The sequence below is a fragment of the Mus pahari genome, chromosome 1, assembly GCF_900095145.1.
Source record: "Mus pahari chromosome 1, PAHARI_EIJ_v1.1, whole genome shotgun sequence".
Lineage (NCBI taxonomy): Eukaryota > Metazoa > Chordata > Mammalia > Rodentia > Muridae > Mus > Mus pahari.
This window is the reverse complement of record NC_034590.1, coordinates 37,379,048-37,406,569: the sequence shown is the minus strand read 5'-3', so window position 1 is coordinate 37,406,569 and position 27,522 is coordinate 37,379,048. Positions and strand designations below refer to the sequence as shown.

At 45.8% G+C, this 27,522-nt stretch overlaps 1 protein-coding gene across 5 annotated transcripts in view; it reads left to right on the top strand.

Moving 5' to 3' along the window:
• The window catches only part of Tjp1 (tight junction protein 1), a 232,727-nt gene that overhangs the window by 4,253 nt on the left and 200,952 nt on the right, over nt 1–27,522 (top strand). For 4 of the 5 annotated variants that reach the window (XM_029539293.1, XM_021187445.2, XM_029539421.1 and 1 more), the window contains exon 2: nt 8,877–9,009. In XM_029539293.1, the coding sequence (XP_029395153.1) occupies nt 8,877–9,009 (133 nt within the window). Of the gene's footprint in view, nt 1–4,982; nt 5,195–8,876; nt 9,010–27,522 lie in introns of those variants that run through there. The other variant, XM_029539367.1, reaches the window with a different exon arrangement.

The window sequence follows — 27,522 nt, the reverse complement described above, 5'->3', positions numbered from 1 at the left end:
CCCCCCTCACAATCCCTCCCCTCTCCTCTCTCTCCTCTTCCCTTCCCCCCCCCCCTCACAATGATGCTTCTGCCCCTAAGCCCAGAAGCAAGGAGTCAGCAGACGGACTAAATGCCTCTGAAACACATAGCCAAGAGTAGACTTCCCACCTTTGAGGTTGTTTGCTCCCGGCGTTTGTTACTGAGACTGAAAGCTGTTTAATGTCCTGGTTTGGGAATTGCTGGGGCCTGCTATCCTTGCTCTGGACAGGTGTGTGTTTGTGTGGCTAGCTGTCTTTCCTTGGGGACCACCACTGGTTGCTGCATTGGATTTCCTAGGACCATGAGAACAAGGAGTCTCAAGTCAAGGTCTCTGGGCCCTGGATAGCTCTGGATTGGCCCTCCCTTGTCCTTCCTATTTCTGGTGGCCCAGGTGTTCTCAATGGCCATGTTAAGCCAGTCTCTGGCTCTATGAGCTCACGGCCCTTTGCTCTGTGCCCCTGGCCTCCTCTTCTGCCCTTTACAGACAGGCCTCGCTGGATTCCGGGCCCATCTGGGGTAATCCAGGATCCTCTCATCTCAAGAACTTCAACTCGATTACATTCGCAGACACTGTTTTTCTAAATAAGGTGAAATTTTTCCACAGGCCCAAGTAATAATTACCCTGATCTATTTTTATGTGAAATGTGACAAATGTTTTCATAATAATTTTATTTTCAACAGTCTTGAGTTTTTTGACACCAACTGCTTCAAGGAGTGCTTACACTGACCTTAGGGAGGGACTGAGCCAGCTCGCTTCCTGCACACTTCTAAGAATGTCCCCTGCTGGATTTACTTGGATGGTTGTTGGAAGTTATAGTCTCAATGCACTCCTTCCGACAGCCTCCATGTGGTGGATGGTAGAGCGGCCATCTAAGTCACTCCCTGTAGACCTAGTGGAAGGGCCTCCCAGGCACCCTCTCGTTCCCTTTAACTGCCTCTGTGAGGTGGGTTCTGGGTTTTCTTTAATTCTTTTTTCCATTTTTACAGACAAAGTCATTAACTTGCCTAGACAGGAGTTTCATGCTGGCTATTTGCCGTTAGAAAGACACCGGAGCAGGAAGACTACAGCCTGGGGACAAGAGGGTGGCCAAGACTACATTCGAAGGAACCAGCAAGTGCCTTGTAGAAGTCTTTTTCCAGTGCTGGTTCGAGGTGCACTGTTGGGTCGCCAAGGTTTTTCCTGCAGGACTGACCCCATGGCAGTGCACAACCAATTGTGGTGCTTTTCCCTGAAGAAGACCGCCTCTTCTGCTCGAGGCTCTCCTCAGTTGCCTGTGGGTCTTTAAGTAGGATTGAAGCCTTGAGGAATTTTTTTTATCCTGTCAAGTTTGGCACATCCATTGGTGTCGTCTTTGTTCTGCTCATGTTTGGACGGGCATGTCGGTGAGATTTCATTGGTATAGCTTCTGGTATGACAGTCGCACAGCAAACTCCCAGATCCTCTGACCCTCTCTACCCCTCTTGTACAATGCTCCCTAGACCTTAAGTGCAGCAGCGTTTTGCAGATTATCTCCACTGGGCTTGGCTCTGCAAGTCCACATCTGGATTAATTATGGTTTTCTGTAGTAGTTTCTGTCTATTGAAAAGAGAAGTTTCCTTGATAGGGTGTGTGTATGAAGACTCTACTTAATCTGTAGGTTTAAGGACAGATATGTATAGATTATTGTTAGGGATTATTATTGCTGTAGATTCTTCTCCAGTAGCCATGCCCTCACGAGGTTGCCAGTACCAAGCATGTCTTCTCAATTGTTGAGTGGGTCTTAAGTCCAATTACAGAGGTGTTGGTTACCACCAAGGTGTGCCTGCCACTGCAGCATCCCTAGGGTTCTTGTGTTAATGCTGGTCACTGATGTAGTTCAAGGGCATCTTAGCTGAGTAGGACAGTTGGGTGCCTCCCTTGGCAGCTGGCTTGGTACCCTCTGGTACTCTGATTGTCACAGAGGGGGCTTTCAGCTCAGTTGGCCTTCCACATGGTTTTTAAATAAGCAAATTATGGATATGGTCCTTTTCACAAATGTAGTGACTAGCCAGTTATTATTAATCTATTACATGAATGAAGTATTGGGGCTTCTCTAGGCTGATAACTATAAACTACAAAGAAAGTTTACTACCTTTAAAAAACATTTTAATGACATCTATTTATTCATGTGTGTATGTGTGTATATATGTGTGTGTATATGTGTGTGTGTGCACACGCGTGTGCGTGTGCATGTGTGTGTGTGAGTCAGAGCATAGTTTGCAGGAGCCAGTTCTTATATCCCACTAGGGTCCCTGGGACTGAATTTGGGCTTTACTGGCTAAGCCATCTCTTCCGACCATCACTACCTTAGTAAGGGTCGGTGTCCTGTACAAGCCGGCTGCCACACTGCCCTCAGTACCCCAAGCCTCCTGATCCCATACCTTTGTTCAGAATTCCCCCTTTGCGGCAAACAGCCCTGCAGTGCCTCAGTAGCATTGCCTTGTGTCCATTAAGGCTGGTAGTTGCTCCCAGTTTATTTATTTTACTATTTTATGTGCACGAGCATATTGCCTGCATGTATGCATGGGCACTGTCTGTGTGCCTTGTAACTATGGAGTGGAAGTCACAGAAGGGTTTTGGATCCTCTGGAACTGAAGTTGTAGGTATTTGTGAATCACCAAGTAGGTGCTGAGAACCAGACCCTGATCCCCTACAAGAGTAACAAATGCTCTTAACTGCCGGGGCATCTTTTTAGCCCCTAAATTAGTATCTTGTAGAATGATTAGTGATAATCTTTGTGAACAATGTTCTTCTTATGTAGCTGCTTCATTTTTACCATCTTATTTGTTTATCTGGCCCAGTTCTTCATTGTTACTAATATCTGTTACAATGGAAACTGGAAAGGCTTGAAAGTGGTTTGTACTATGTGGGGTGTGGTCAGAAATGGCTGTGAGCAAAGCTTCCAATTCGCACAAATACTGAGTGAAGGCCAGAGGCTCCTGGACACATTTGGCCTCCAGGCTGGGGAACAGAAAGACATTCCAGCCGAGGGAGAGGCCTGGGAGAGGCAGAGGCGGTGCACGGTGTCAAGGGGGTCTGTTGCAGCGCTGTGTGTCTTAAAAGAGTGATATTTCAGTTTCCTGGGGGACTTACAGAATTTTGCCGGCCCATGTCAGAAGTTTCCACGACTGGATTTGGACAGCAGCCAACAGACAGCCAGGGGGTTGCGGCTTCAGGTGTGACATGATTGATAGGGCGAGATTGGTGTTTACTTTTCCCTGGTGGCCTCAGCCAGGATATTGCACACACAAGGAGATTCGAGGAGGAAATGATAAACAATTTACCGGGTTGGTAATAACATCTGGGCGGGAGCCAACTAGTCCCCAAATGAGTGCCTTCTCTAGGAAGCCGACTGCAGTACCCTTTGAGGCCAGCAGGGGGAGCATGCATGCTTCCCTCCTGGAGGCTAAAAGAGTGGAGCCTCCAGTATAGCCCACACCTAACCTATCAAGGTCAGTTAATACAGCCAATGGGAGCCGGATTCCGGGAGCCAGGAATAGGGAGGGCTACACTGGAAACAGGCAAGGGGCCTGGGGTCTTGCCTTGTAGGCACATTGGCTATGCCAAGAGGAAAATGTGGTTCCATAAGAAAATGAGAGGAGCGTGAACACTCAGCTCTCTCACTCTGAAGTCCAGGCTGGCTTAGAACTCACTACACAGAGCAATCCCCCTGTCACAGTCTTCCATGCTGGAGATATAGGTGTGAACCACCAAACCGCACTGGAAACTGAGATTTTTGAAGGATTTAAACCATTTCCCTGCGTCACACAGCTACCCCAGAAGGTGTCAAGGATCTGACCCTGGTGTCAGTCTGTCCTCGAGTTACTCCTGTCTGTAATTACAGCAGAGTCCAGCTGCCCAGCTTTAGTTGAGTCTGGTGTGTGTGTGTAGTACTCCTACTGAGACAACGCTCATAATTTTATAACTAATGAAATTCAGGATTTGGGAAAGAACAGCTTTCTTGTAAGTTAGTCGTTAATTTCTCCTTAATTTAAGGGAAGTTATATAAAGTGCTTAGACATGGGCTTCCCTGTCAGCAAAAAGAGCTCCTTTGAGTGTTTCTCCCCGCTGTAGGCTGCCTCACCGCTGTTCCTTGTTCCCTGTTCAGAAGTTGTTTAGTTTGATGTAATTCCATTTGTTTATTTTTGGGTTTGTTTCCTGTGCTTTTGATGTCTTGTCCAAGAAAGTCCTTGCCCACCCCAGTGTCCTGAAATGTTTCCCTGTGAGTAAAGCCTTTCATTGTTCTGGTAAGAACTTTGACCATGGAGGAGACAATGGAGGTTCAAGGTGGGCATCTTTACATGGTGAGAATCCAGAGCATGATGTCATCGAATTTGTACTTTGGGAACTCACCTGGAAGGAAGATTTACAGGAAATTCATCAAAGATTTAAATGTTCATTAAAATTGAATTAATGACAGTCTGAATGAACGGCAAAGAATGTCCTCTGTGAGCTAACATTCAGAGAATTCTGACATGTGCTTAGTAAGTGAGATGCTGTACCAAGAGAAACAGCTTGTAGAGCCACCGTTCAGGGCACAGCTTAAGGGGAACCCAGGGATAGAGTGGAGGAGGAATGGGAGCCACTTAGTGGGATGTCCCGGGTTGGTAGTCTCTTCCTCCTCTCGGTGACGGTAGCTACCCCACTACTTCCTGTTTTCTTACTTCCTACGCAGTCTCTGCTGGCTGGGCCACGGACGAGGCTGTCGCTAAGGGGTCTGCCAAGTTTCTTGACCCAAAAATGTTTTCCCACAAACCTCCCAGCAGCAAGTCCTGTGTCTCTGTTGGCCACTGAGGGCAGGCACAATGACTACTGTGGCTGGAAAGCGCAGCCAAGTACAAATAGAAGTAACCCAGGACTCTCGGGCTTTAAAGGTCCCTGGGGAGAGAGAGAGGGGACAGTGGAGAAAGCCTGAAAAGGAGCATGGCGATAATGATGTCTGGACGCTTTTGGAGTTTAAATCTTGCGTGTCAATAGAAAAGAGTAAGCTAAAGATAGCGGAAGAAGGGTCCGCGGATAGGAAACCTGCCAGCTGTTCAGAGCGGGAAGAGCTTAGGGCAGTGTGGAAGCACCAAGGAGGGATCGAGGAGGCGTAAGACCAATTATTGCAGAGGAGCCTGTGAGGATGCTAGTGGACCTACTCATGGGAGAGAAGGTGAGTTTAACTATCTATAGTCAGACCTCGAAATGCTGGGTTCTATGGGAACAGGCTCCACCCGCTGTGGGTGAGAATATGCCCGATACTGTCTTTGTAATTATTCCCCAGAGAGCAGCATTACAATTCCTTGTGTGACATCTGCATTGTATCAGGTGTTATAAATGATCTAGAATGATTTCAGCTCTATGGAAAATGCACATAAATTATGTACAAATATTTCACCATTTTCTAGAATTGATTTTAATGTCTGTAGGGAGTCCAGCATGTGTGTGTGTGTGTGTGTGTGTGTTTGTGCATGTGTGTTTACAGTTAGCCAGCTATTGTTAGAGTCACCCTAATGTAACTTTAAACTATTACTACTTGGAAACAGAAAGAAGTCCCAAGGAAAGTGAGATCAGAGAAAGCCCAGTCACACTAATCAAGCAGAAAAATAAGGAAGAAAATATTTACAGGAAAATCTATAGGACAAGATGGCAAGAGTACATCTAAGTAGATCAGTACCATACTAAGTTCAAATGGACTCATATCATCTCAGCAGACACTCTCACTTTATGTCAGGAGTTAGAGATATAATGTAAGAGAAAAAGAAGCATATTTGGGAAGATTGAAAATATAGGCACACAAAAAAACATAAACTAGAAAAATGTAAAGATTAAGAAACAGACGGGAGAAACTGTCATAGAAATAGCATTAAAGTAAAAGATGTCGTTGGCATAGAGGCTTTATGTAGACTAAATCCATAAAATCCTAGTCTCAGATACTAAGGCGATAAAAGCATTTGAAATATATGAAATAAAAGCTAGCAGGTACATAGTGATCAACTGAAAAGAACATATTTGTGGTGGGAAAATTTGCAACAGATCTTTTTACAGAAGTCAGTAGTTCAGCAGTTCAAAATCACAAGGACCATAGAGAAGTTGGGCTTTAAGCCAACAGAGTGATGGAGTTGCTGTGCTCCTTAAAGATTCTGGGTGGGTGCTCCCTGGCACCACTGATGGACACACGCATTACAGAGTGATGGAATTGCTGTGCTCCTTAAAGATTCTGAGTGGGTGCTTCCGGCACCATTGATGGACACATGCATTACAGAGTGATGGAGTTGCTGTGCTCCTTAAAGATTCTGAGTGGGTGCTCCCCCGCACCACTGATGGACACACACATTAGTGAGGCCTTTAGGTAGCTGTGCCTGTTACATTAGAGAACTCCCACCCTTCACCTGCATTGCCCTCCCAGGACTCTGCTTTGGTAAAGGTTGCATTTGTATGCAAATGTCAAGAGATGTTCATTGTCTTATGGCTAAATAGGATACATTAGAAACTGAATTCCCATCAACAGGGGAATGCATTAATAAATAGTGTTACATCTACATAGGGAATACTATTTAGTCTTTAAGATCAGAGGATGGTTTTTCTTTCTATGGCTTATTATGGGAATAGTTTCAAAGTCTGTTGAGTGAAAAATAGAGTACAGAGGAAAAAAAAAAACAATTTGGTCACCTTACAAATAAATTATAATAAAAGGAAATAACACGCAGCCAGGCATGGTGGCATCCACCTTTAATCCCTACACCGGGGAGGCAGAGACAGGCATAACTCTGTGTTCGAGGCCAGCCTGATCTACAAAGCAAGTTCCAGGTCAGACAGGGCTGTTAGCACAGAGAAACCCTGTCTCAAAAAGAAACGCAAACACACACACACACACACACACACACACACACACACACACACACACACGAAAGGGTGGAAGAAAAGAAGGAAGGAAGGAAGGATAGAAGGAAGGATGGACAGACAAATCCCAGTAAACTTACACCTTGCTTGGGAGACTGTATGAAGAACTGGTGATCACAGTATGTTTAGAAGAGGGATGGAGGTTTGAGATAAGGGGAAAGGGGACAGCTTACACTTTCCATCCTCAAATTGTTCTGTACTTTTCAAATATTTTATCTATATGTGTACATTCCTTTCATTCTAAATTGCAGATGTTCTTGGCTGTTTTTTTTTTTTTTAGATTTTAATATAATTCTATTATTTTATTATTGAGAGGAAGTAAATTTCAAACATTTACTAACACATGAAGGGACTTTAATGTTTTCATTCTTGAAATAAAAATATAATGATATCAAAGAACTTTTTTTTTTTTGAAGGTTTAAGTCACATTCATTTTGTCTTGTATACATAATCTTTTAAATGTAATTGCTTCTTTATTATTATTATCATTATTTTCTTTATTTACATTTCAAATGCTATCCTGAACGTTTCCTATACCCCTCCCCCACCTCTGCTCCCCTACCCACCCACTCCTACTACTTGGCCCAGGCCTTGCCTTGTGCTGCGTCATATAAAGTTTGCAAGACCAAGGGGCCTCTATTCCCAATGATGGCCGATTAGGCCATCTTCTGCTACATATGCAGCTAGAGACACAAACTCAGGGGGTACTGGTTAGTTCATATTGTTGTTCCACCTACAGGGTTGCAGCCCCCTTCAGGTCCTTGGGTACTTTCTCTAGCTCCTCCATTGGGGACCCTGTGTTCCATCCAATAGCTGGCTGTGAGCATCCACTTCTGTGTTTGGTTCTTGGCTGTTTTAATACTCACTGTCTTACTAATAAAGAAGGCATCTGGTAACATCAGCATCTGCATCAGACAGGGTGGGGCATGCCTATAATAACCAGCACAGAGGAGAGATGCTCAGGCAGGAGGGGGTTGAGTTCCGGGCCAGCCTAGGCTGTGTAGCAAAACCTTGTCTCCCTACCCCAAATTAAAACTATCTAAATATTTGCTATCACTCCAACCTGTGTGTCTTTTAAAGAGAGATACATTGAAGATGCACCCTTTCAGACAGCAGTTGAAGCATAAAAAATGTATCTGTGTGTATTGCAAAGGTTAATGTGTGAATTTGGACTGTATTACAGTGGGAGATGCCATCATAAAATGAGCAAAGTGGCTTTCATAACCCATCCTCAGACAGTCCCATTGCTCTGTCTGGCTTACTGCCTCCATCAGACAGCAGCGAGCCATTTCCCTGCAGGTGCTAGGCAACTTCTCTCGCCAATTACCTCATGCTGCTGCCCGCTGAGGCTCAGAAACAGTGCCTGGCAGCCCTGGGTTTGACATAAGAACATCGGTCCTAGGATGAATTCTCTGGACACTTAGATATTTATTTATTTTTTTGCTGGTTCTTTAAAATCTGTTTCTCTAACCCCATGATCAGCTGAATTAAGTATTGACTCTCATGTTTACACTTGTATGGTATGGTTAAATAAGTCTTGTTCCTGCTTAACAAAAGCCTGCTAAGCGTTGTCTGTGTGTGTGCACAGTGCTGGCTGATTTGTCCCAGATGTGCCAGGCACTGGTCTAAGTGCTCCATAAATCACTGCCCAGAGGGGAGCAGATGCCTGCGAGTTCCCCGGGCAGTGTCAGCCTGCACTAAGATGGTTCTACCACCAAGGGGTGGTGGTTATAGAGTCGGCTTTTCCTGAATCTTAATTCTGAAATATTTGAACTCTGTCAAGAAAATTTCTTAACTAGGTAGCTGCTAAGAAATACGTTCAGAAATAGTATTTGATAGGATGTGAATCTTGGAAAGAAAACAAAAATGTCTTGCATATCCATGGCAACGTGCAAGTAGACTCGTGTTCACCTGTAAACCCATCTCTTCAAGCATCTCCCCCTTTCTTGCAGGGTAACTCCATCCTCTGAAACCCCCCATGGTGCTACTTCTAATGTCAGCCAAGGAAAACCTTCTCTAAGACGAATTAAAGGGAGACTACATCGAAGCAAAAGCCTTGACAGTATCGACTTCTGTGAACTCACTGTAAGTGGACTGGCTATGCTCTATCTTTCAAAAAATATGAAAATTTTATTATTGTATTTTTCTTACAAATGCAGAAAACTTGTCCTGTGGTGATTTACTCTTTAAATGGTAGACCTGCCAGGTCGTCGATGAAAAGGCTTTCCTAACTAGTACCGGTCTGATACCTTTAGAATAAATGGTTCATAATGAAGATTCCTATGTAAAGATGAAAGTCCTGAACATTCCAGAAAAATAAATAAATTACATTGAGGGGCTGGGAGGGTGAGATGGCTCGGTGGTTGATGTGCCACCACACAAGCCTGAGGACTAGGCTCCCGATCCTAGAACTCATGTAAATATTCCGTTATTTCAGCCTCAGGAGGACGGGTAATCGCCAGAGCATGCAGACTGTATGGCCAGCTCATCAGCGAGTTCTGGGCTTGATTTAGAGTCTGCCTCATTGCATGAAGCTGAAGAGTTATTGAGGATGGCTCTTGAGTAAACCCTGGCCTCACATGGGCATGTCTACCCACACAGGTGTGCCCACACAAATGCAGAATTCACGCACACACACACGCACACACACACACACACACACACATTGTACAAGCAGAAAGGAAAAAAATCAGATAGACTGTTGAAGTAAATTTCTCTGACAGTCGAGTTCATGTTCAATTTAATGGTAATGCGAGCATCTGATTAACTCCGAACACCAACTTTCCTAATAGAGGCAGACATGAGTCTAGGTTCAGTTAATGGTGGCGCCTTCTGTTTCAAGGGACCAGCACTGATGGTCATATTCCTTCCCAGGCACATGACAAGTTTATACCTGATGAATTCCCGTGTGGGGTTGGAGGAATACTCGTGGTTTTTGGGGTCCATTCAACTGAAAGTGATGTTGCTTTGCTACAAAGGGAATGCTAGAATATTCTATGTCACAGGACTCCTTGGCAGGCTCCTGGATAGTTAGGAGTGTACTGGTTCCCATCTCTTCCTCTTGACTTCTGATCAGGAAAGTTCCCAATCATAACAATACTGCTGATTATTATTCCATGAAAAATATCAAAATAAAATTAGAGTTTAGCCTGAGACCCTAAACCCTGTACCTTGGGGGATCTGGGATTTGTGTCTCTTTATCATTGATGGAAATGGGAGCTCTGTAAACATGAACACTGCCTTTATTCTTTACTTTCAAAATGTTTTCAGTATTTGGTTTCAAAATTTTTTCAATATTGTATTCAATATTGTATTCAATATTGTTTTATTTATTTTACTTTAAATTGCTTGTGAGCACCTTTTGTAACACAGGCATAACAAGGTGAAATGAGGCTGGTTAGAAAACATTTATGAATAACCGGAAACAACGGCTGAGCTAACAGCGGGGGGGGGGGGTGATTGTAGAAAACATATGTGTGCTTCAACATGAAGAGCTTTGTGCTCAGGAGGGAAAGGTCACTACTCTGAGAAACAGATTTGAGTTGCCTGCTGACGTTTAAGAGTGGAAACTGGCTCTTTGTGTGGTGTTCAGCATCACTGCTGCTGGTATATGATGTTAGCTGGTCCACCTAGTACACGGTAAGCTGTATTTCCTTGCTGAAGCAACCATTCTGGTTGGGAAGGAGGCTGCTCTCTCTTAAAATGTGAAGGTGTTGGGGAGGGGGATTCCTGATGCTGTTCATCACTTCTCTGACATGTTTGAGAGCTGGGGTGGGTTGGCCTGGGGTGGTTTGGGATGGTTCAGGATCTTGGCATGTTTACATATCTATAATGAGATATCCTGGGAATTGGCCCCAAGTCTAAAAACATCATTCATTTATGCTTCATAAACATTTTTTACACAGATTTTTGAAGGTGATTGTATTCAATGCTGTAGTGAATTTATATTTCGGTTATAACTTGTCTGGTAAGTTCAATTTGAGGTCTACTCCCTAGGGGTCTCACCCTGGGGGTCGCACACAACCCCTTTGGAAAACCTCTGTCTATTACAGTTCATACAGTAGAAAAATTATAGTTATGAAGTAGCAACAATAATCAATTTATGGTTGGAGTGGCTCCACAACACGAGGAACTGTATTAAGGAGTCGCAGCCTTAGGAAGGTCGAGAACCACTGCCTTAGAACTTTATGTGAATGCTCAGAAAGTTTCGAGTTCTCCCGTTGGGAATTCTTCCCACAAATACAGATGCATATTTAAATGATCAGGGGAACCAGGCTCAAATATAGTTACCTTTTCTCTGTAATTGTTAATGAAGTTTTAAATTGCTGATAATTTCCCCCGTGCCCCAATCCAGCCACAGCCTGGCTGATGATCAAGAGAGGAAGACAATAGCACCACCCAGAGTGATTGCCTTCTGCACGCTTAACCTCCTTTTGGAAAATCTTTGCTGCATGATTTCATCTTAGAGGTGAAAGGTCAGAGCCTCCTGGAAGGGCAGGCATTATAGCACTGTTACAAAACCAGAAATGGATGCTCAGAGAAGAGTAGTGGCATGTACTCGTGGTTTGTGTATCTCTCTTTGCCCTGAAGGATGGTGGACTCTGGCCCACATTGTTCCTTCTCTCTTACACTTGTGGGGATATTGTTGCAAAGTCTTGTGGCTGTAACCAGTGGGAGTCTTTGAATTTATTTTCTTTCTTTCCATCCTCATAATTAGCCATGACATATTTATTTTACTCTTCGAACGTGTGTATAGACCGTTACATGTTTTATACAAAATTTGTCCCATTTGTGGAAAAGTCAATGCATATTTAAAAAACAAAAAACCAAGAGTTTAATAGTTTTGCTACTTCTGCTTTGACTTGAAATGTATTCTATAATGTCTAAGTACGTAGAATCTTTGGCACGGGGCTAAAATACAATTGTCCCTGAACAACTTGCAGGCAGCTCAAAAAAGATTGTCTCTTTTAGGCTAGTCTGAGCATCTCCTAGCATCTTGTCTGAGAGTGTCTTTCAACAGTCTTTATAGCTTACATACACTTGAGGAGGGGGGAACTTAGTGAACCTGGTAAGTTTTAGGGACTTCCTGAAGCTCTGGAGTTGTTTATGTCCAGAGAACTTGATGGAGTTCCTATGGGGATGGGATGTTTTCACACACTCTTAGCACATCCTGTATCTTACTAAACTTCCCTCCAAGGTGGAAGACTTTATTGCAGAGGAAGCTGCCGCCTGGGTAAAGGAAGGGTGACTGGTAAAGGCCTCTGAGAGTGTCCGCTGGATAGGAGCAGATAAGCCTTATTCTAGGAAATATTTATAGGTTGTTCATTATCAGTGTTCTAATTCACAAAACCCAACAGTTTTGTCTTACTGGATACCATTATTAAGATTTATATAAATACTAAATACATGGCTGACTATGCCTACTACTGAGGTTAAACAGAAGCGGGGTATGGTAGTGCATACCTTTAACTCAAGCAATCAGAAGGGAGAGGCTTTCTGAGTTCTAAGCTAGCCTGGTATATAGAGCGATCCAGGACAACCAGGGCTACACAAAGAAACCCAGTCTCAAAAATAAAGAAAGCAGACAAAAGGAAAAAATAATAGAAAGAAAAATTAGTTTCATAAGCTACCATATTTTTTACTTTTGACTTTGAAACTTTTCCAAATCTGTCTAAGGAAGAATTCCATCTTAACTCTACTTGGGAGACACATCAATTGTAGCTAGAAGCAGAGCCCTATCAGGGAAACCTCAAGGCCCTGTGCCTGGCCCAGAAGCCTTGGGATCCAGCTGAGAGCTGGCCTCCTTCCCAGACTCTGATTGGTGCCATTTCAGTCCTGGGGAGAAGCAATTGTTTCAGCTTTCTCTGTGGGGATTAAATGGGACTGGCATTCTAGCTCACTCTGTAAACCCCGGGGCATAATTGATCATCTTCATAGTGCACCAAGGGGCCTGGATTCCACCCAGTCTTTCTGGTTCTTGACACTGTGTCCAGAGATACTTGGTAAAATCTTGCCAGGCCAGGTCGGAGGTGAACAAGTTTATTCTGTAGTTGTGTTTTCCTAGAAGATCTGAACCTTCTTCAACATTTAATGCTACATGGTTCTCCCCACCCCCTCCCGCCCCTGCAACCCCCTTGGGAATGCTAGAGTGATGAATAGCCCTTTTTCTCTGTGTATTTGGTTTCCTCTAAATCAGCCAACTGTGGGTCAGAAGTATTTGAAAAAACACTTGTCTCTCTACCAAAGATGTATCCCCCGCTCTGTCTCTGTCTCTCTCCCTCCTTTTCTTTTTTCTTTGATTTTTTTTTTTTTTTTTTTTTGAGATAGGGTCTTACTGTGCAACCTTCGATGGCCTGTAACTTGTTTTGTATACTAGGCTAGTCTCAAATTCAGAGCAATCCAAGTACTAGAATAAAAGGCATGTGTCACCACACCAAAAAACAAAACAAAAAACATATATCATTTCTTGTCATTCTTACCCAAACAAATATAGTAAACAGCTGTTTATATATTGTTTTAGACTCTATTAAGTAGATGGTCTGGAGGGGATTTAAAGTGTGTATAGGAGTGTATGTGTATGATGTATGCTATGCCAGTTTTTATAAGGGACTTGTGAATCCTTGGTTTCCTGCAACCATGAACGCCTAGAACCAATATCCCATAGATGCTGGGGGTAGGGGTAACAGTGTGGAGGGAGACAGTGTCTTAGGGTTTTATTGCATAGACACCATGATCACGGCAACTCTTATAAAGGAATTACCTTTATTTAATTGGGGCTGGCTAACAGTTTCAGAGGTTCAGTCCATTATCATCATGGCATGAAGCATGGTAACTTTGCAGTTTTGTGATGGAGATGATGCTGGAAGTGTAATGCAGGTGATGATGATGGTTATGCTGGCAACGATGGAGTGGTGGTGGAAACGGGAGGCAGAGACGGGGTCATATGGGAAGATGTGGTGTGTACAGGGAAATGTAGTAGCAGTGGTGATGAGGGGAGGGGAGGCAGGCCTTATGGACTGGAGGGGTAGAAGTTGTACTGCAGATGTAACTAGTAATGTTGATTCAGGTGGACAACTATGGTGGTAGAGGAGATCAAAGCAGTGTTGGTATGTGTCCTGGCTGGTTTTGTATGTCACCATGACACAAACAAGAGTCATCATAGAGGAAGGAGCCTCAGTTGAGGAAATGCCTCCATGAGATCTGGCTGAAAGGCCTTTTCTCAATTAGTGATCATTGGGGGATCATTGGTCCAGCCTTTGGTGGGTGGCGCCATCCCTGGGCTGGTGGTCCTTAGGTTCTATATGAAAACAGGGTGAGCAAGCCATGGGGATCAAGCCAGTAAGCAGTACCCCTCCATGACCTCGTCATCAGCTCCTGCCTCCAGGTTTCTCGCCTACTTGAGTTCCTGCTCTGACTTCCTTCCCTGGTGAACAGCAATGAGGGTGGAAGTGTAAGCAGAATAAACCGTTTCCTCACCAGCTTGCTTTATCATCATGGTGTTTTGTCACATCAATGGAAACCCTAACTAAGACAGTATGATAGCAGGGACAGAGCTGTTTGATAAAAGAGGAAGAGGGTAAATTTGTCGTGGGGATGGTGGAGATGCAGGAGGAAGTGTTGATGATAGTGAGGAAGATGGTTGATATAGAGCGTTGGATTGGTGGACAAGCTGAAAGTGGCAGGGGGAGTGTCTTGGTGTGGGTGGGGATGGAAGAGGCAGTGGTGGGAATAGAATGTGGTGGACATGGAAATGGAGGCAGTCGATGGTGAGAGATGGGGAAGCGCAAAGGCGGTCGGTGCAGGGAAGGAGGTAGAGGAGGATGTTCTGGGTGTGGCAGAGATGGAGGCTGTAGAAGTGTTGTTGGAGAAGGTGGCGGAGGTGGCTTGCTTTGGTGATGGTAGCTGCAGTTAGTAGTGATGGGCGTGGAGTGCTTTGGCGGAGACGCCATCCACGACGCTGAGAGTGCTGTGCTGAGCGTGCGCTGTTGGCGGTGGGGGTAGCATGGCAGGGTGGAGGTGGCGATGGTGTTGGATATAGAACACATTGCCATTGTTCATGGAGAAGATGGAGTTGGGGACCCTTAGCGACAAAAGAGATGGAGGTAGCAGAGGCGGAGGTACTGGGTGTTTTTGCAGTAGAAAAGGTGGAAATGGTGGTGGTGGGCGGTGGTGGCGGTGGAGGTGGTGGCGGAGGTGACAGTGGAGGTGGCGGTGGGGACTGTATTGGTGTAAAAGTCAGAAGTGGTGATGCTGGTAAAGGGAGAGTACTCCCGTGATGGGAGAGATGGTGGAGACAGAGGTGGCAGAGGCAGGAGAGGTAGGGCAGCATTTCCAGGGATGGGGCAGGTGTAGTAGAAATGATTGAGGTAGCTTTTGTCCTCACAGTGGACTAGGCTTCTCACAGTTTTAGATAGTGTGAACACCCTGCTTCTAGTTAGTAGGACACTGACTCAAGCCTTTTCAATAAGGACATTCAGTATCCCGTGTTTGAGACGGTCCGTGGTGGGTGTTTCAGGGCTTCTGGGCCATGCGCACTCTCTTACAGCACTTGGCAGAGCTCTATAGTTACATTACAGAAAGGTCTCCTTCCCGTTTCTCAGTTCCCAATCTCGGTGGCCATTTTCTGGACCAGCCTGTGGCTGCTGGGGTATCATTTTGTTTACCATGGTCCTTTGGCCAAAAGGAAAGCCTGAAAATCTGTGGCTGATGCCTGCAATAATCTTTGTTTGGTTTGGTTTGGTTTGGTTTCTTTGAAGACTTATTTATCTATTTCATGTGCATTGGTGTTCTGCCTGTAAGTATGTCTGTGTGAGGGTGTCAGATCCCCTAGAACTGGAGTTATAGATAGTTGTGAGCTGCCATGTGAGTGCTGGAAGTTGAACCCAGGTCCTCTGGAAGAGCAGCTCGTACTCCACACTGCTGAGCCATCTCTCCAGCCCCCGTCTGGCTGCAATAATCTTTAAGGCTGGCAAATGCCTGTTGGGATGGGCACACATGACTATTGCTCAGGTGTGAGTGTCTTTGGCAGATGGTGCGCTGGCCGCTTGAGATGAGCTAGCAAGTGCTTCCTCATCCAGCAGGGAGACCGGGTTTGGCAGTCCAGGGTTGACACAACAGCTTGTTGTGTAGTTCTTCTACGTAGACTTCACTCGTCTTTTTAGAGAAGACACCCTCCCTGGCGAGATGGATGCCATGTTGCCATTTATTGTTCTAAGGAAGGGTGTAGAGATGCCGGTTTTTAGTCGCAGAGGGCTGGTAGGGCTAACAGAGTCTGTGATTCAGGAAGGAGGACATTCATTGGTGACTGTGGTGTCTGGTCTACCTATGAATACAGCCCTTAAGGACCAGACCATAAAAGCTAAAACATAAGAGGGGTAAACTGTAATTGGTATCGTGCCACTTCTTGACGGAGATGCATTTCTGAGGTCTCTGTGTACGTTCAGATCCGTGTCATCATGAGCATGATTCTCCCATAGGAGTCAGAAAGTGTGGGCCAGCGGTGTCGACAGGTCTTAAGTCGTATAGATAGATGGTTCACTCTGCTAGCCAGGTAGAAATTAGGATGCTCTTGATACTTTTAATCTGAAAAGGCCTTATAATTTCAATTCTGCCCACAACACATGGCTTTATTAAAATTGTATATTGCATGAGTGAGTTTGAGGTATCTAATTAAAATTTGTGCAAAGTACGGCCAGATGACTTTTTCAGTTTAAAAAGTCAAAAACCGTATGGATATACTTTGAGGGAAGTATAGCCAGATGACCCCAGTACAAAGGGTCATGATGCTGCAGTTGTGTTTCCCTTAGCTCTGTGAGCATGTCTGTCTGTCTAGACAGATTGGTTTCATGTCCTCCCTCATCCCCGGGTGTCCTTGTCATCCAAGCTTCCAGTGTCAAATGTCTGTGTACACTTTCTTCCACAGTCTCCAAGACGGAGGACATCAACGGTGGCATAAAACTAGATTGCTTTGTACTAGCTGATGTTGGGTTAAGGGCTCAGGAGGGCTCACTCTGTGGAAATGTTTGTCCATCAAAGGAGGAGATGCAGATAAATTACTCAATGGCCTTATGGCAACAGGCTCCGTGGCACTGGGAGTGGAAATAACAATCAGCTGTTTTAAAAATGACATTGGGGGAGGGGTGCCCATGCCACAGTGCCCTGGTTGAAAGCCAAAGGACAGCTTGGAGAAGTCAGCTCCCTCCTTCCACCATGTGATTTGGGGATTGAAGTCTTGTCATCGGGTCTGGTGGCAAGCTCCATTTTCTGCTGAGCCATCTTGTCACCATCAGTGATGATCTCTGCATTGCCCTTCATGGCTTGTCCGTCTGAAAGAACCCTTCCTGTGTCTGTACAGTATTCCTCAGCAGAAACACCCCAGGAGCTGGTGCGTTTCTCTGGGTGTCACTAGGCGACTGTCCCTGTGCTGGGCTGGTTGTTCTGTGTCTGTCCCCTCTCTCTCTCCTTAGTTCACTGTGCTTCCTCTGTTTACTGGAGACAGTTTCACAGAGAGAGAGATGGTCTTAAGGCAGTGCTTCTCAATCTTCCTAGTGTGGCGACCCTTTTATACCATTCCTCAGGTTGTGGTGACCCCCTAGCCGTGAAATTACTTCATGGCTGCTACATAACTGTAATTTTGCTACTGTTATGAATCGTAATGTAAATACATGGAATATCTGAGGTGTGACCCCCAGTTTGAGAACTGGTGCCCTAAGACCAGACTTCCATACTCAAGTCTCAGCCTCAGAGGTACCACTGCCTCCGTGAGCACCTCCTGAGGTGGTTCCCAGAGTGTGACTTTGCCTCCATTTCTTTTTTTTCTACTACCACTGTGTGTGAAAGGAAAGATTCCCTCATCCATTTATGAGTGTGTTTGTCTCTCTGTGTGTGTGTATACACACACACACACACACAGAGAGAGAGAGAGAGAGAGAGAGAGAGAGAGAGAGAGAGAGAGAGACATACACACACACACACATAATTGAATTGATTAACTTTTATTTTGTGAATGTGTGTGAGGGTGTGTATATTTGCCTCTGTGTATGTATGTATGTATGTATGTATGTATGTATGTATGTATGTATATCTGAGAGAACAAGAGAGAAAGCATGTGTTCACCTGTGTGAGTCTGTGCACCTGTGTGAGCATGTGTGTGTGTGTCCACACACTAGAGTGCATTGTGTACTTGATTGCCTTATATCCTCCCTAATGCTCGTATCAATTCTTCGCCTCAGGCCCCCTTTCGAGCTCTCTTACCTTCCTGGTACGATTCTAGGAGTGAGGAATCTGACCCCCTCTACCCTTGGAGACTTTCTTGTCAACCAGTCTACCTCTGTTCACTCTAACCAGTCTCCCGGTCTCTCCAACGCCGCCCACCGAGCCAGTGCCCTGCGTGGCGTGGGAAGAATGTCCGACGGAAGTGTTTGTGCAGAGCGGTAGACTGTGTTCATGCTTTGCAGATGGAAGAGTTTGAAGTACCAGGATCTGGGGAGCACGTTTCTCTTGATTTTCCTCCTGGCCATGCATATGTTGGGTTTAACAAACAGGTTTGAATAATCACCATTTTAGACGTTTGTCAGGAGACTATCAACTGTTGCAGTGTGTGGTCATGCACTGGACTTTCAAGCATCAGGAGAACCTAGAACCTCTGGTCTCAGGGCACTTTGACTTTTGCCATGATCTTTGCATGTGCTCTGGGAACTGCTGAGCCCAGGCTGAGCCCAGCCTACCAGTGCCCTGTACCCCCAAATACTTGATCCTGCACTTGGAACCCAGTGGGAATCACTTAGTGGTGAGGAAGGCTTCACAGTGCTCTTCAGTGACCATCGGATCACTGGATCACTGAATGATACCTAAGTGGAAGGACTGAGTTCACATGAAAATGGACCAGCCCTGCATTGCTTTATGAGATTTCTGGAAGAAGTAACAGCAGACAACTCTGAGAGAGACATAGGTGGCCTGAGAGAGGCGTAGGTGGCATGTGGCTCAATAGCTGGAGAAATAGAGTGACAGCTGCTGACACTTCATGTCTAAGTCTGGCTTTTGAATTCAGACAACAAAAGCATGAAATCTTCATATGTTTTCAACCTTCAAATCTTTAGCCAAGAGAATTCACAGGACTGAAACTATAACCCACAAACATCACTGTCGGTAAAATAACATTTGTATGTCTAAAAAAAAAAAAAAAAAGAATTGATCTGAGTGAAAATAATTTTCAGAAAGATCCAGTAAGGAAGGAAAAAGACCAAGAACAGTTTCATATATTTTACAGAAAAATAGATGAAAACTTATATTGGTTATAGGAAATAATTTTTTTCTGAAAAGTGACCTGGGATGGTATGATTTTGGTTCTTATATTTTTAATCTATAAACAACTGGGTGAGAAAAATACTCAAGGCTTCCCAAAAATCTGGTTAGAGTAATCACTCAGTAGAAAATAGGATATTAAGATGTACAATACCTGTTTCCTAATGATTTCCAATTTTTTGCATATAAATATTTTCTTACCCGTTTATGAAAATCTCACTGTGTAGGCCTGGCAGTCCTGAATCTCTGTAGACCAGCTGCCCTCAAATTCACAGAGACCCCCCTGACTCTGACTGTAATACTGCCTCCCAAGTGCTGGGATCAAAAGTGTGCACTACCACGCCTGGCCCAAATGTTTCTTCTAAATGTCCAAGGATAAAAGGTTAGTGTTGCTTTGTATTTGTAGTCTTTGTATGATTTTTGAAAGATTTTTAAACATTTAGAGAGAGTGTATGTGTGTGCATGCACACGCTCGAGTGTGCATATGCGTGCCACAGCATGCATGCCAGGGTAAACATGTAGAAGTCAGAGGACAGCTTTCGGGAGTCAGATCTCGGCTTCCATACTGTGTGTTTCTGGGATAGAACTCAGATCGTCAGCCTTGGCAGCAAGCACCTTTACCCAGTGAACCATCTTGTCTTACTGTGTGTTCAAAGAGGGCAGTGCTTTATAACTTGCAAAATGCTCAAGTGATTTCTCTAATAGTAACATGATTAAAGGGAGGCTAAGGAAAGTCATGCCCGGACAGAAGGCCATCTGCCAGCAATCCTTGTTAAGGGAGGTCCTACTCCTTCTAGCTGGCTCCCTCGGGAACTCTACCCCCTGCTTTTGGCTTGCACAGTTCCCCTAAGAACCAGGTTTCTAGGTTTTGCCTGTGCCTTATCATGACTGGCAGTGATTTTTTTTTTTCTATTGGACTTATCTGTAAAATGAGCTCCTTCAGGGCTGAGGCCAGAGTGTCTTACTCAGCCCTCATCATGGTGCCCACATAGATACTAAAAAGTGTTGACTGACCAAAGGACAAGAGCATTCACTTAGGAAAATAACTTGAGAATATCAAAGATGCTGGCTCACGTGGTGCCTGGGGGCCCCTTGTCCTTGCTGGTTGGCCCTCCCTACTCTCGGTTCATTAAGCAAGCATTTGACCTGAAATGCTGGCCCTGTATTGGAAACTGGAAATGGTACTGAAGTGTGACTGTCAACCCTGGGGGTAGGAGCTGCATTCCTGGGGGTAAAGGATCTACCAGGATTATCACTCATTACTTTCCAGCAAGAGAGGAGTCTGAGGGAGTTAACACTACACGGAACAAGAAATCTGGCTCTTTATGTAACTAGGAATTCCAGAGACCCATCTGACTGCAGTTTGCCAAATGACAACCAATTAGTGGCAGATTTTTTTACCCGTCGTGGTCACTTTCTTCATTAAGCAGCTGTATTCACCCCAAGGTATTCCTAAGACATTCTTACAGCCAGCCTCTCCGAGACTTCTTTAAAAAGAAACACTTCTAATATGGAGCCTTTGAGAACTCCATTCTTCTGAGTACAGACCTCTATCTTAGTCCAATGGGCTTTCTGGCTTGGTTCTGTGGCTCAGTTTGTGTCTGTCCTGGCCCAGTGTCAGCATCTCATACCTGTTTAGAATCCCTTTTCAACAGCAGCTGGTTGGTAGTGGGGGCGTTCATTCATTCTGATTTTAGGCTGGATTGCCATTTATCAGAATTGAATAGCGCCTGTTTAGAAATTAGTTCTTAATGAAATGAGGAGGGACGTTAAGATCTCAAAGAGGAGGCAGCTGGGATGTCACTGTCCCACGTGGTATACCCCGAGTCTCTCAAGGAAGCAGGCCCTGGATGCTGTAGTTTGGATTGTGAATGTCCCCTCAAAGGCTTTGTCCCTAGCCCGTGGCACTCTTAGCATGTGGTAGACCCTTTAGGACCTGGGGCTTAGAGAGAAAACGTTAGGTCTTCAGGAAGTATGACCTTGACAGGATATTTTACCCCCAGGCCTCTTTCTGTGTGGCTATTTTTTTTTTTTTTAAGCCACCACACTATAAAGAGGCTTCCCCAACCACTCTCCTGTGGTGTACTGGGCTGCCACAGGTCAGAAGCAACTATAGACAGAAACCATGAGCCACCATAAGCCTTTTCTGTTATTAAGCTGGTCGTCTCTGTTATTTTTGTCTCAGTGATCTGATAAACACGCTGGATTTCGATAGACCCTGTCCCAGTCTAGTGCTTAGATTCAGTTTGCTAGCCTGTGCTGGGAACCAGCTTTCCCTCTCAGTTTCTCCAGCCAGCTTGACTGTTCCTGCCCCTTCATGTAAATTAAGGCCCCAGCCTCATAGCCAGAATAGTGCGAGCCTCACCTGTGTTAGTTGAGCCGGGGCTCCCATCCTGCATCTTAGACCCATCCCATCCTCACCTGCTTGCCTGCCTTTGGATTGGTCACAGCCAAGCAGAGCATAAACACATGTTGTGTGTGACAGTGGAAGTGGTATAAGGTACTTCAGGAGATAACTGAACACTCAGAGCTGCCCAGTATAGACAACATCACCAAAAAAAGGCAGCCTCTGAAGAGAACAGGAAGGCCACATGTGACTTTACTGGGACAAAAATTGCAGAGGTGTTTTTCGGGCTGAAGGAACAGAGAAGAGAAGGAAGCTGGAGCTGGGGAGGGGCGCAAGACTCCTGTTGGGTGTTCTGGGCCGTGTGGAGCTCTACGAAGATGCCCGGGCTGGGTGGATTATGTAGGGGAGGCAGGCAGCCCCTCGAGCCCCATCTTTCCCTCCAACCACAGTTGCTCAGCTTTTCTTCTTCCGCTGGCTGCCGAGATAGTTTCGTGAACGTAGAAGGGCTAATGTAAGAGCCACAGACAGCTGTCAGAATCAGAGGGCTCTGCTGAGGAACACGGGGAGAAGAGGAAGAAGCTGGGGTGAAGGGTTTCTGGAAGGGAGAAAGTGATCCACAGAGACCTTGTCCTCGGAATAGGGCAGGACAGAGGCAGTGTGGGAGGAGCGGGCATCAGAGAGGGCCATCTAGGGAGGCCGAGATACATTTGGGTTTGTTTTGTTTTTTTCTCATAGAGAAGTTATTATTTTTTTCCTTACAGTCACAGTACAGAGAGAGCTGACACTGCTTCTGAATCTGCAAACCGAGACCATTCATTTCTGACAGTCTTACATTTCTGATGTCTGTACCTGACTGCCCCCAAGGGGGCCACGCAGCCTCCTGGTGCTGTGCCCCATTGTGAGTGGAGAGTGTGGGGGTATCGGGAGGTGACTGGCAGGGCCTGCTGAGGTAGCAGCTAAGTCAGAGAAGCTTACAAATATAGACACAAGAAGAACATCTTTGTGTTATGGAATGAGTTAACTTATAGAAATTCTTTGTTGAGTAATGTGGAGCTATTTGGCTGCGCAGAAGTGATCTTCTTATTTGTTGCTCAGTGAGCAGGGTCATTTGATTTCCACATTTATTATTGAACAGACTAAATTGTCCCTAAGAAGCATAACAAATAATGTAGTGCAACTGTACACACACACACACACACACACACACACACACACACAGAGAGAGAGAGAGAGAGAGAGAGAGAGAGAGAGAACTTTAAGTATATAAAGTATATACAGTTACATTCATCTTTGAAACACATTTACCCCACTATTGGAACCAGAGCAGTTTAACTCCATGTGGCTTCTAGCAGGAGAGTGAACCAGGGAAGCTTTAGGATACATTGTTTTCCATCTGTAAACTTATCTCAGCAGCCAGCAGGAGAAGGCAGAGTTGCTGTGAGTGCGACCACTACCACCCACAGCCACACTCGAACTGGGTACTCCCGAAAGGCAGGCTGGGGCTGAAAGAGATTAGACTGGGAATGAGGAAGGAGGCTAAGACAACATAGCTGATCAAAGCCCACGAGTTTACTGAGATTCTGAGATTATATAGAGGAAGGAGGCCCATTTCCCCACCAGTTCGTTCTTGATGCCCTTCGCCCGCTGAAGGTGATCTGCAGGATGCTGTCTCCCGGAAGGTCTCAAGGGTCTCAGCAGGTAGCTATAATGTTTTGGAGGAAAGCAGTGGCAGATGTAGACAATAGAACCTGCTTTGTAAGTTGGAAGGTTCCACCCCAGGTGGTTCCGTGCTTAGTGGCAACAAGGTCTGAATCAGCCTGCTTCAAGGCTGGGGGAGGCAACATTGCTGTGGCAGAAGATGGGGCTCAGAGGGCTGCCTGCATCTGCCAGTCATCCACCCAGCCTGGAACATCTTTGGGGTGCTGGGAACTGAACCCAGAGCCTTGCACAGGCTTAGCAAATGTTGTCACGCTGAGCTATACATTCCTAACCACCTCCTCTTCCTCCTCCTCCTCCTCCTCCTCCTCCTCCTCCTCCTCCTCCTCCTTTTTTTTTGTCAAAATTCCTGTGGTTTCTTTAATGAAATTGGCCCCTATAGGTTTCTGTGTTTGAATACTAGGTCCTCAATGAAACTGTTTGGGAAGGATTAGGAGGCGTGTCCTTGTCACTGGGGGTGGGCTCTGAGTAATCAAAAGCCTCTCTGTCTCCTACTTGTGGATAAGGATGTAAGCTCTCAGCTACTGCTCCAGTGTCCTGCCTGCCTGCTTCATGCCACGCTCCCTGCCATGGTGGTCATAGCCCTTTTCTTTTCATTAGAGATTTTCTTTATTTACATTTCAAATGCTATCCCAAAAGTTCCCTATACCCTTCCCCCTCCCCTGCTCCCCTACCCACCCACTCCCNCTTCTTGGCCCTGGCCTTCCCCTGTACTGGGTCATATAAAGTTTGCAAGACCAAGGGGCCTCTCTTCCCAATGATGGCTGACTAGACCATCTTCTGCTACATATGCAGCTAGACACATGAACTCTGGGGGTACTGGTTAGTTCATACTGTTGTTCCACCTACAGGGTTGCAGCCCCCTTCAGCTCCTTGGGTACTTTTTCTAGCTCCTCCATTGAGGACCCTGTGTTCCATCCAATAGCTGACTGTGAGCATCCACTTCTGTGTTTGCCAGACATTGGCATAGCCTCACAAGAGACAGCTGTATCAGGGTCCTTTCAGCAAAATCTTGCTGGCATGTGCAATAGTGTCTGCTTTGGGGGTCATAACCCTTTTCAACTGTGAGCCCAAATTAAACATTTGTTTCTATAAGTTTTCTATAAGTGTGTTTTATCACAGCAATGGAAAAGAGACTAAGACAATTTCTCTGGCTCAAACTCGCCCATCCTCCTGCCTCAGCTTCCTGAGCGCTTATAGGATAACACAAGTCCAAGCATCGCCTTGCTTGTTTTTGTTTTTGTTGTTTTGTTTTTGTTGTTTGTTTTGTTTTTGTTGTTTGTTTTGAGGGGGCAGAAGTTCCTCATTTTATGCAGCTGACCCTTCATGAAGTCCAACTACCTGCTGGGAGAGGAGTGAGGTTGGAGAGTAAGGGTCACATGCTGTGGAGCCTCAGCTCTTTTTATAAGCTTAGGGATAAGCTAACAGAGTCACTTTCTTTCTTCTGGCAAGACAAAAGCTCAATGTCAGGTCACCATAGTGACCTCCTCACAGGCGTCCAGAGAAGTCCTATTCCTCAGAGCCTTCCCTGGGGGCTGCTCTAGGGCTCAGCATTCTGGGCAGTCCCCCTGCCTGTTTGCGGTGGTGTCCCAGCTTTAGGGTCACCAGCAGGCCTGGGCAGCAGCTGTGTTTCCAAAGACTGACATTCGAGTATGCGGCATGTGGGTCTTCAGGTTACTCTAACAAAATGTGCGTGCTGGGTAAGAGCTCTACCGCTGAGCTCCATCTCCAGAAGGCTCGTGGGCACCTCACTGTATCCTCAAGTGGTGGAAGAGGCAAGCAAGCCGCCTTCAGCCTGTTCATCGGGGCACTGATCCTATCCACGAGGCCTTCACTCTCCTGACCTGGTCACCTCCAGAGACCCTGCCTCCTGATGCCACCCTCCTCTGTCATATGAAGAGCACGGGGCAGACATCAGGCCACAGCACTTAGGTAGCTGGATGTGACTCACTAGCACCGCATCTGCTTTCAGCTGCAGGGAAACATTGCTGAGGGAAGGTTCTGGGCCTTGTGAGTACTCAGTACAAACTTTGGAAACAGCTACTGGCAGGGACAGTGTGGTGTGTGTAGACTCTCTGGGGTTGGGTGAGAGCATGCCTTGAATTAGAACCAGAGAGTTTGCAAACATTGCAGAGGAGACAAGCTCCACCCCAAAAACAGGTTGGGGGGGGTGCCAGACTCCAGAGTGGGTTCAATGCAGAGAGAACAAAGACCCCCAAGTTCCCAGATGCCTTTTGGGCTGTCAGTACCAAGAGCAGTCATATTTGACATTTAATGTTAGCCAGTGGCTCTCGTGCACCAAAGCAGTGCACGCATGATATAGTCATGGATAGGAAAGACACCACGTAAATTGGCCCTTGCCATGGGCTAAGAACTTGACTACTGCGCTGCAGCCCTGTGGAGAGCCTTGCTTAAGGGATTGTGGGGGCAAGCTGGCGTGTCTACATTCCAGCAGATACCGAGGTTGTGTGTTCACATCGTCCAGGACACGGAGCCTGGGAAAGATGCTTCTGCCATGTAACCTACTTCCCACCCTTCAGCAGGCCTCTGATGATGTCATTGTAGACATGGGCCCCAAGGGCAGGCTGGCCGGCTGTAGTGGCCTCTCAGCCAGCCACAGGGGGGCAGTACTCTCTAGCATGTGTGGTTCGGCTGCCTGCTGAAACAGTCTGGTCTAAGACACTATTTTGCTGGGGCTATCTTTCATCCATCACAGCTCTACGTGAATTCATGAGAGGCGGGCTTGAGTATAGGCATAAAAAGTAGTGAACCTTGGCCCGTTTGAGTTGCTGACAGCAGTGGGCAAGTGGAGATTTAAGGGACCGTGACCCTGTGCTTGTCTGAAGGTGGATAATATTCCAAGTACTATGGTAAACTGAGCAGGAATGGATTGCCAGTGACCCTGTTGAAGGGGTGAGTCACTGCAGTACATCATTGAAGCCTTCTCTGCTACCAGTAATAATCAGGCTTTAGTTTAGTTAAGTTCATGAACATTTATTATTTCTTCTGGAGGGGAAAATACACACATACATACATACATACATACATACATACATACATACATACATACACATGCACACATACATACATACATGCATTCCTGACTTCCGATCGATTTATTTTTTTTGATCTTTCAAAAACCATGTTCATGGACGGTGGACTCAGGTGCTTCTGGGGACAGTCTGCAGAAAGGGGAGCAGAGAAGGCCGCAGGCAGGAGTGAGTTAGAGGGGGCTGGGGAGGTGGCTTCTCAAAGTGGATTTCTGCTTGGAAAGGGAGAGTGGAGATTCTGTAGAGTAAGATTGCTGCTGAGGGATCAAAGGGGGTGGGGGGTGGGAAACGCCTGGGGACAGACAGGCATGGTTGTGGAGGGGATGGGATGACCCTGTCGTGCCCTTCACCTGGGTCAGCAGTGGGGTGTGGAGGGGATGGGATGGAAGCCAGTGGTAGAATGCTGGCTTGCCAGGTTTCGAAGAGAAGCACAGTAAAAGACAGGAGAGCTGTGATTGTAAGTGAGGGCATATCTCATCCTAGGTGGGGCTAGCCAGGTGATTCAGAGGGGACCACAGCTACGGGCTCTGGGTAAAAGATGAGAGCAGCCTAGAAGTCCAGTGAGCAGGTGGGAGTGGGGTCAAGGCTACCAAACGGGTGGTACAGCTACAGCTTTTGCAGTTGTTTGGAGTGGCCATGGATGGTTCAGTAGGCATCTGTTTACCTTGCTGTCTTTGCTCTGATTTTCAAGACAGGGTTTCTCTGTGTAGCCCTGGCTGTCCTGGAACTCACTCTATAGACCAGGCTGGCCTTCAACTCAGAGATCTGCCTGCTTCTGCCTCCTAAGTGCTGGGCTTAAAGAAGTCCTTCTTTCCTTCCTTCCTTCCTTCCTTCCTTCCTTCCTTCCTTCCTTCCCTCCATCCCTCCCTCCCTCCCTCCCTCCTTTCTTTCTTTCTTTCTTTCTTTCTTTCTTTCTTTCTCTCTCTTTTCTGATAATTACTAGGACTTAGGACAGTAGTGACTGGCCAGAGAGGGGACAGAGAAACAAGATGCTAGATGCAGAGTGTCGAGTGATAACTTGAGTAAAATGTATGCAAAGTAAACATGAAGAATTCAAATTCACTTAGAAACTAGAGGATAGAGAACCTTTGGGAGAAAGAGAAGATGGTTTGTGGAGGCAGTTAGAGAATTAAATGCTAAAGCGACCCAAGACATCTACAAGTGTTGCTGGTGGGTGTCAAA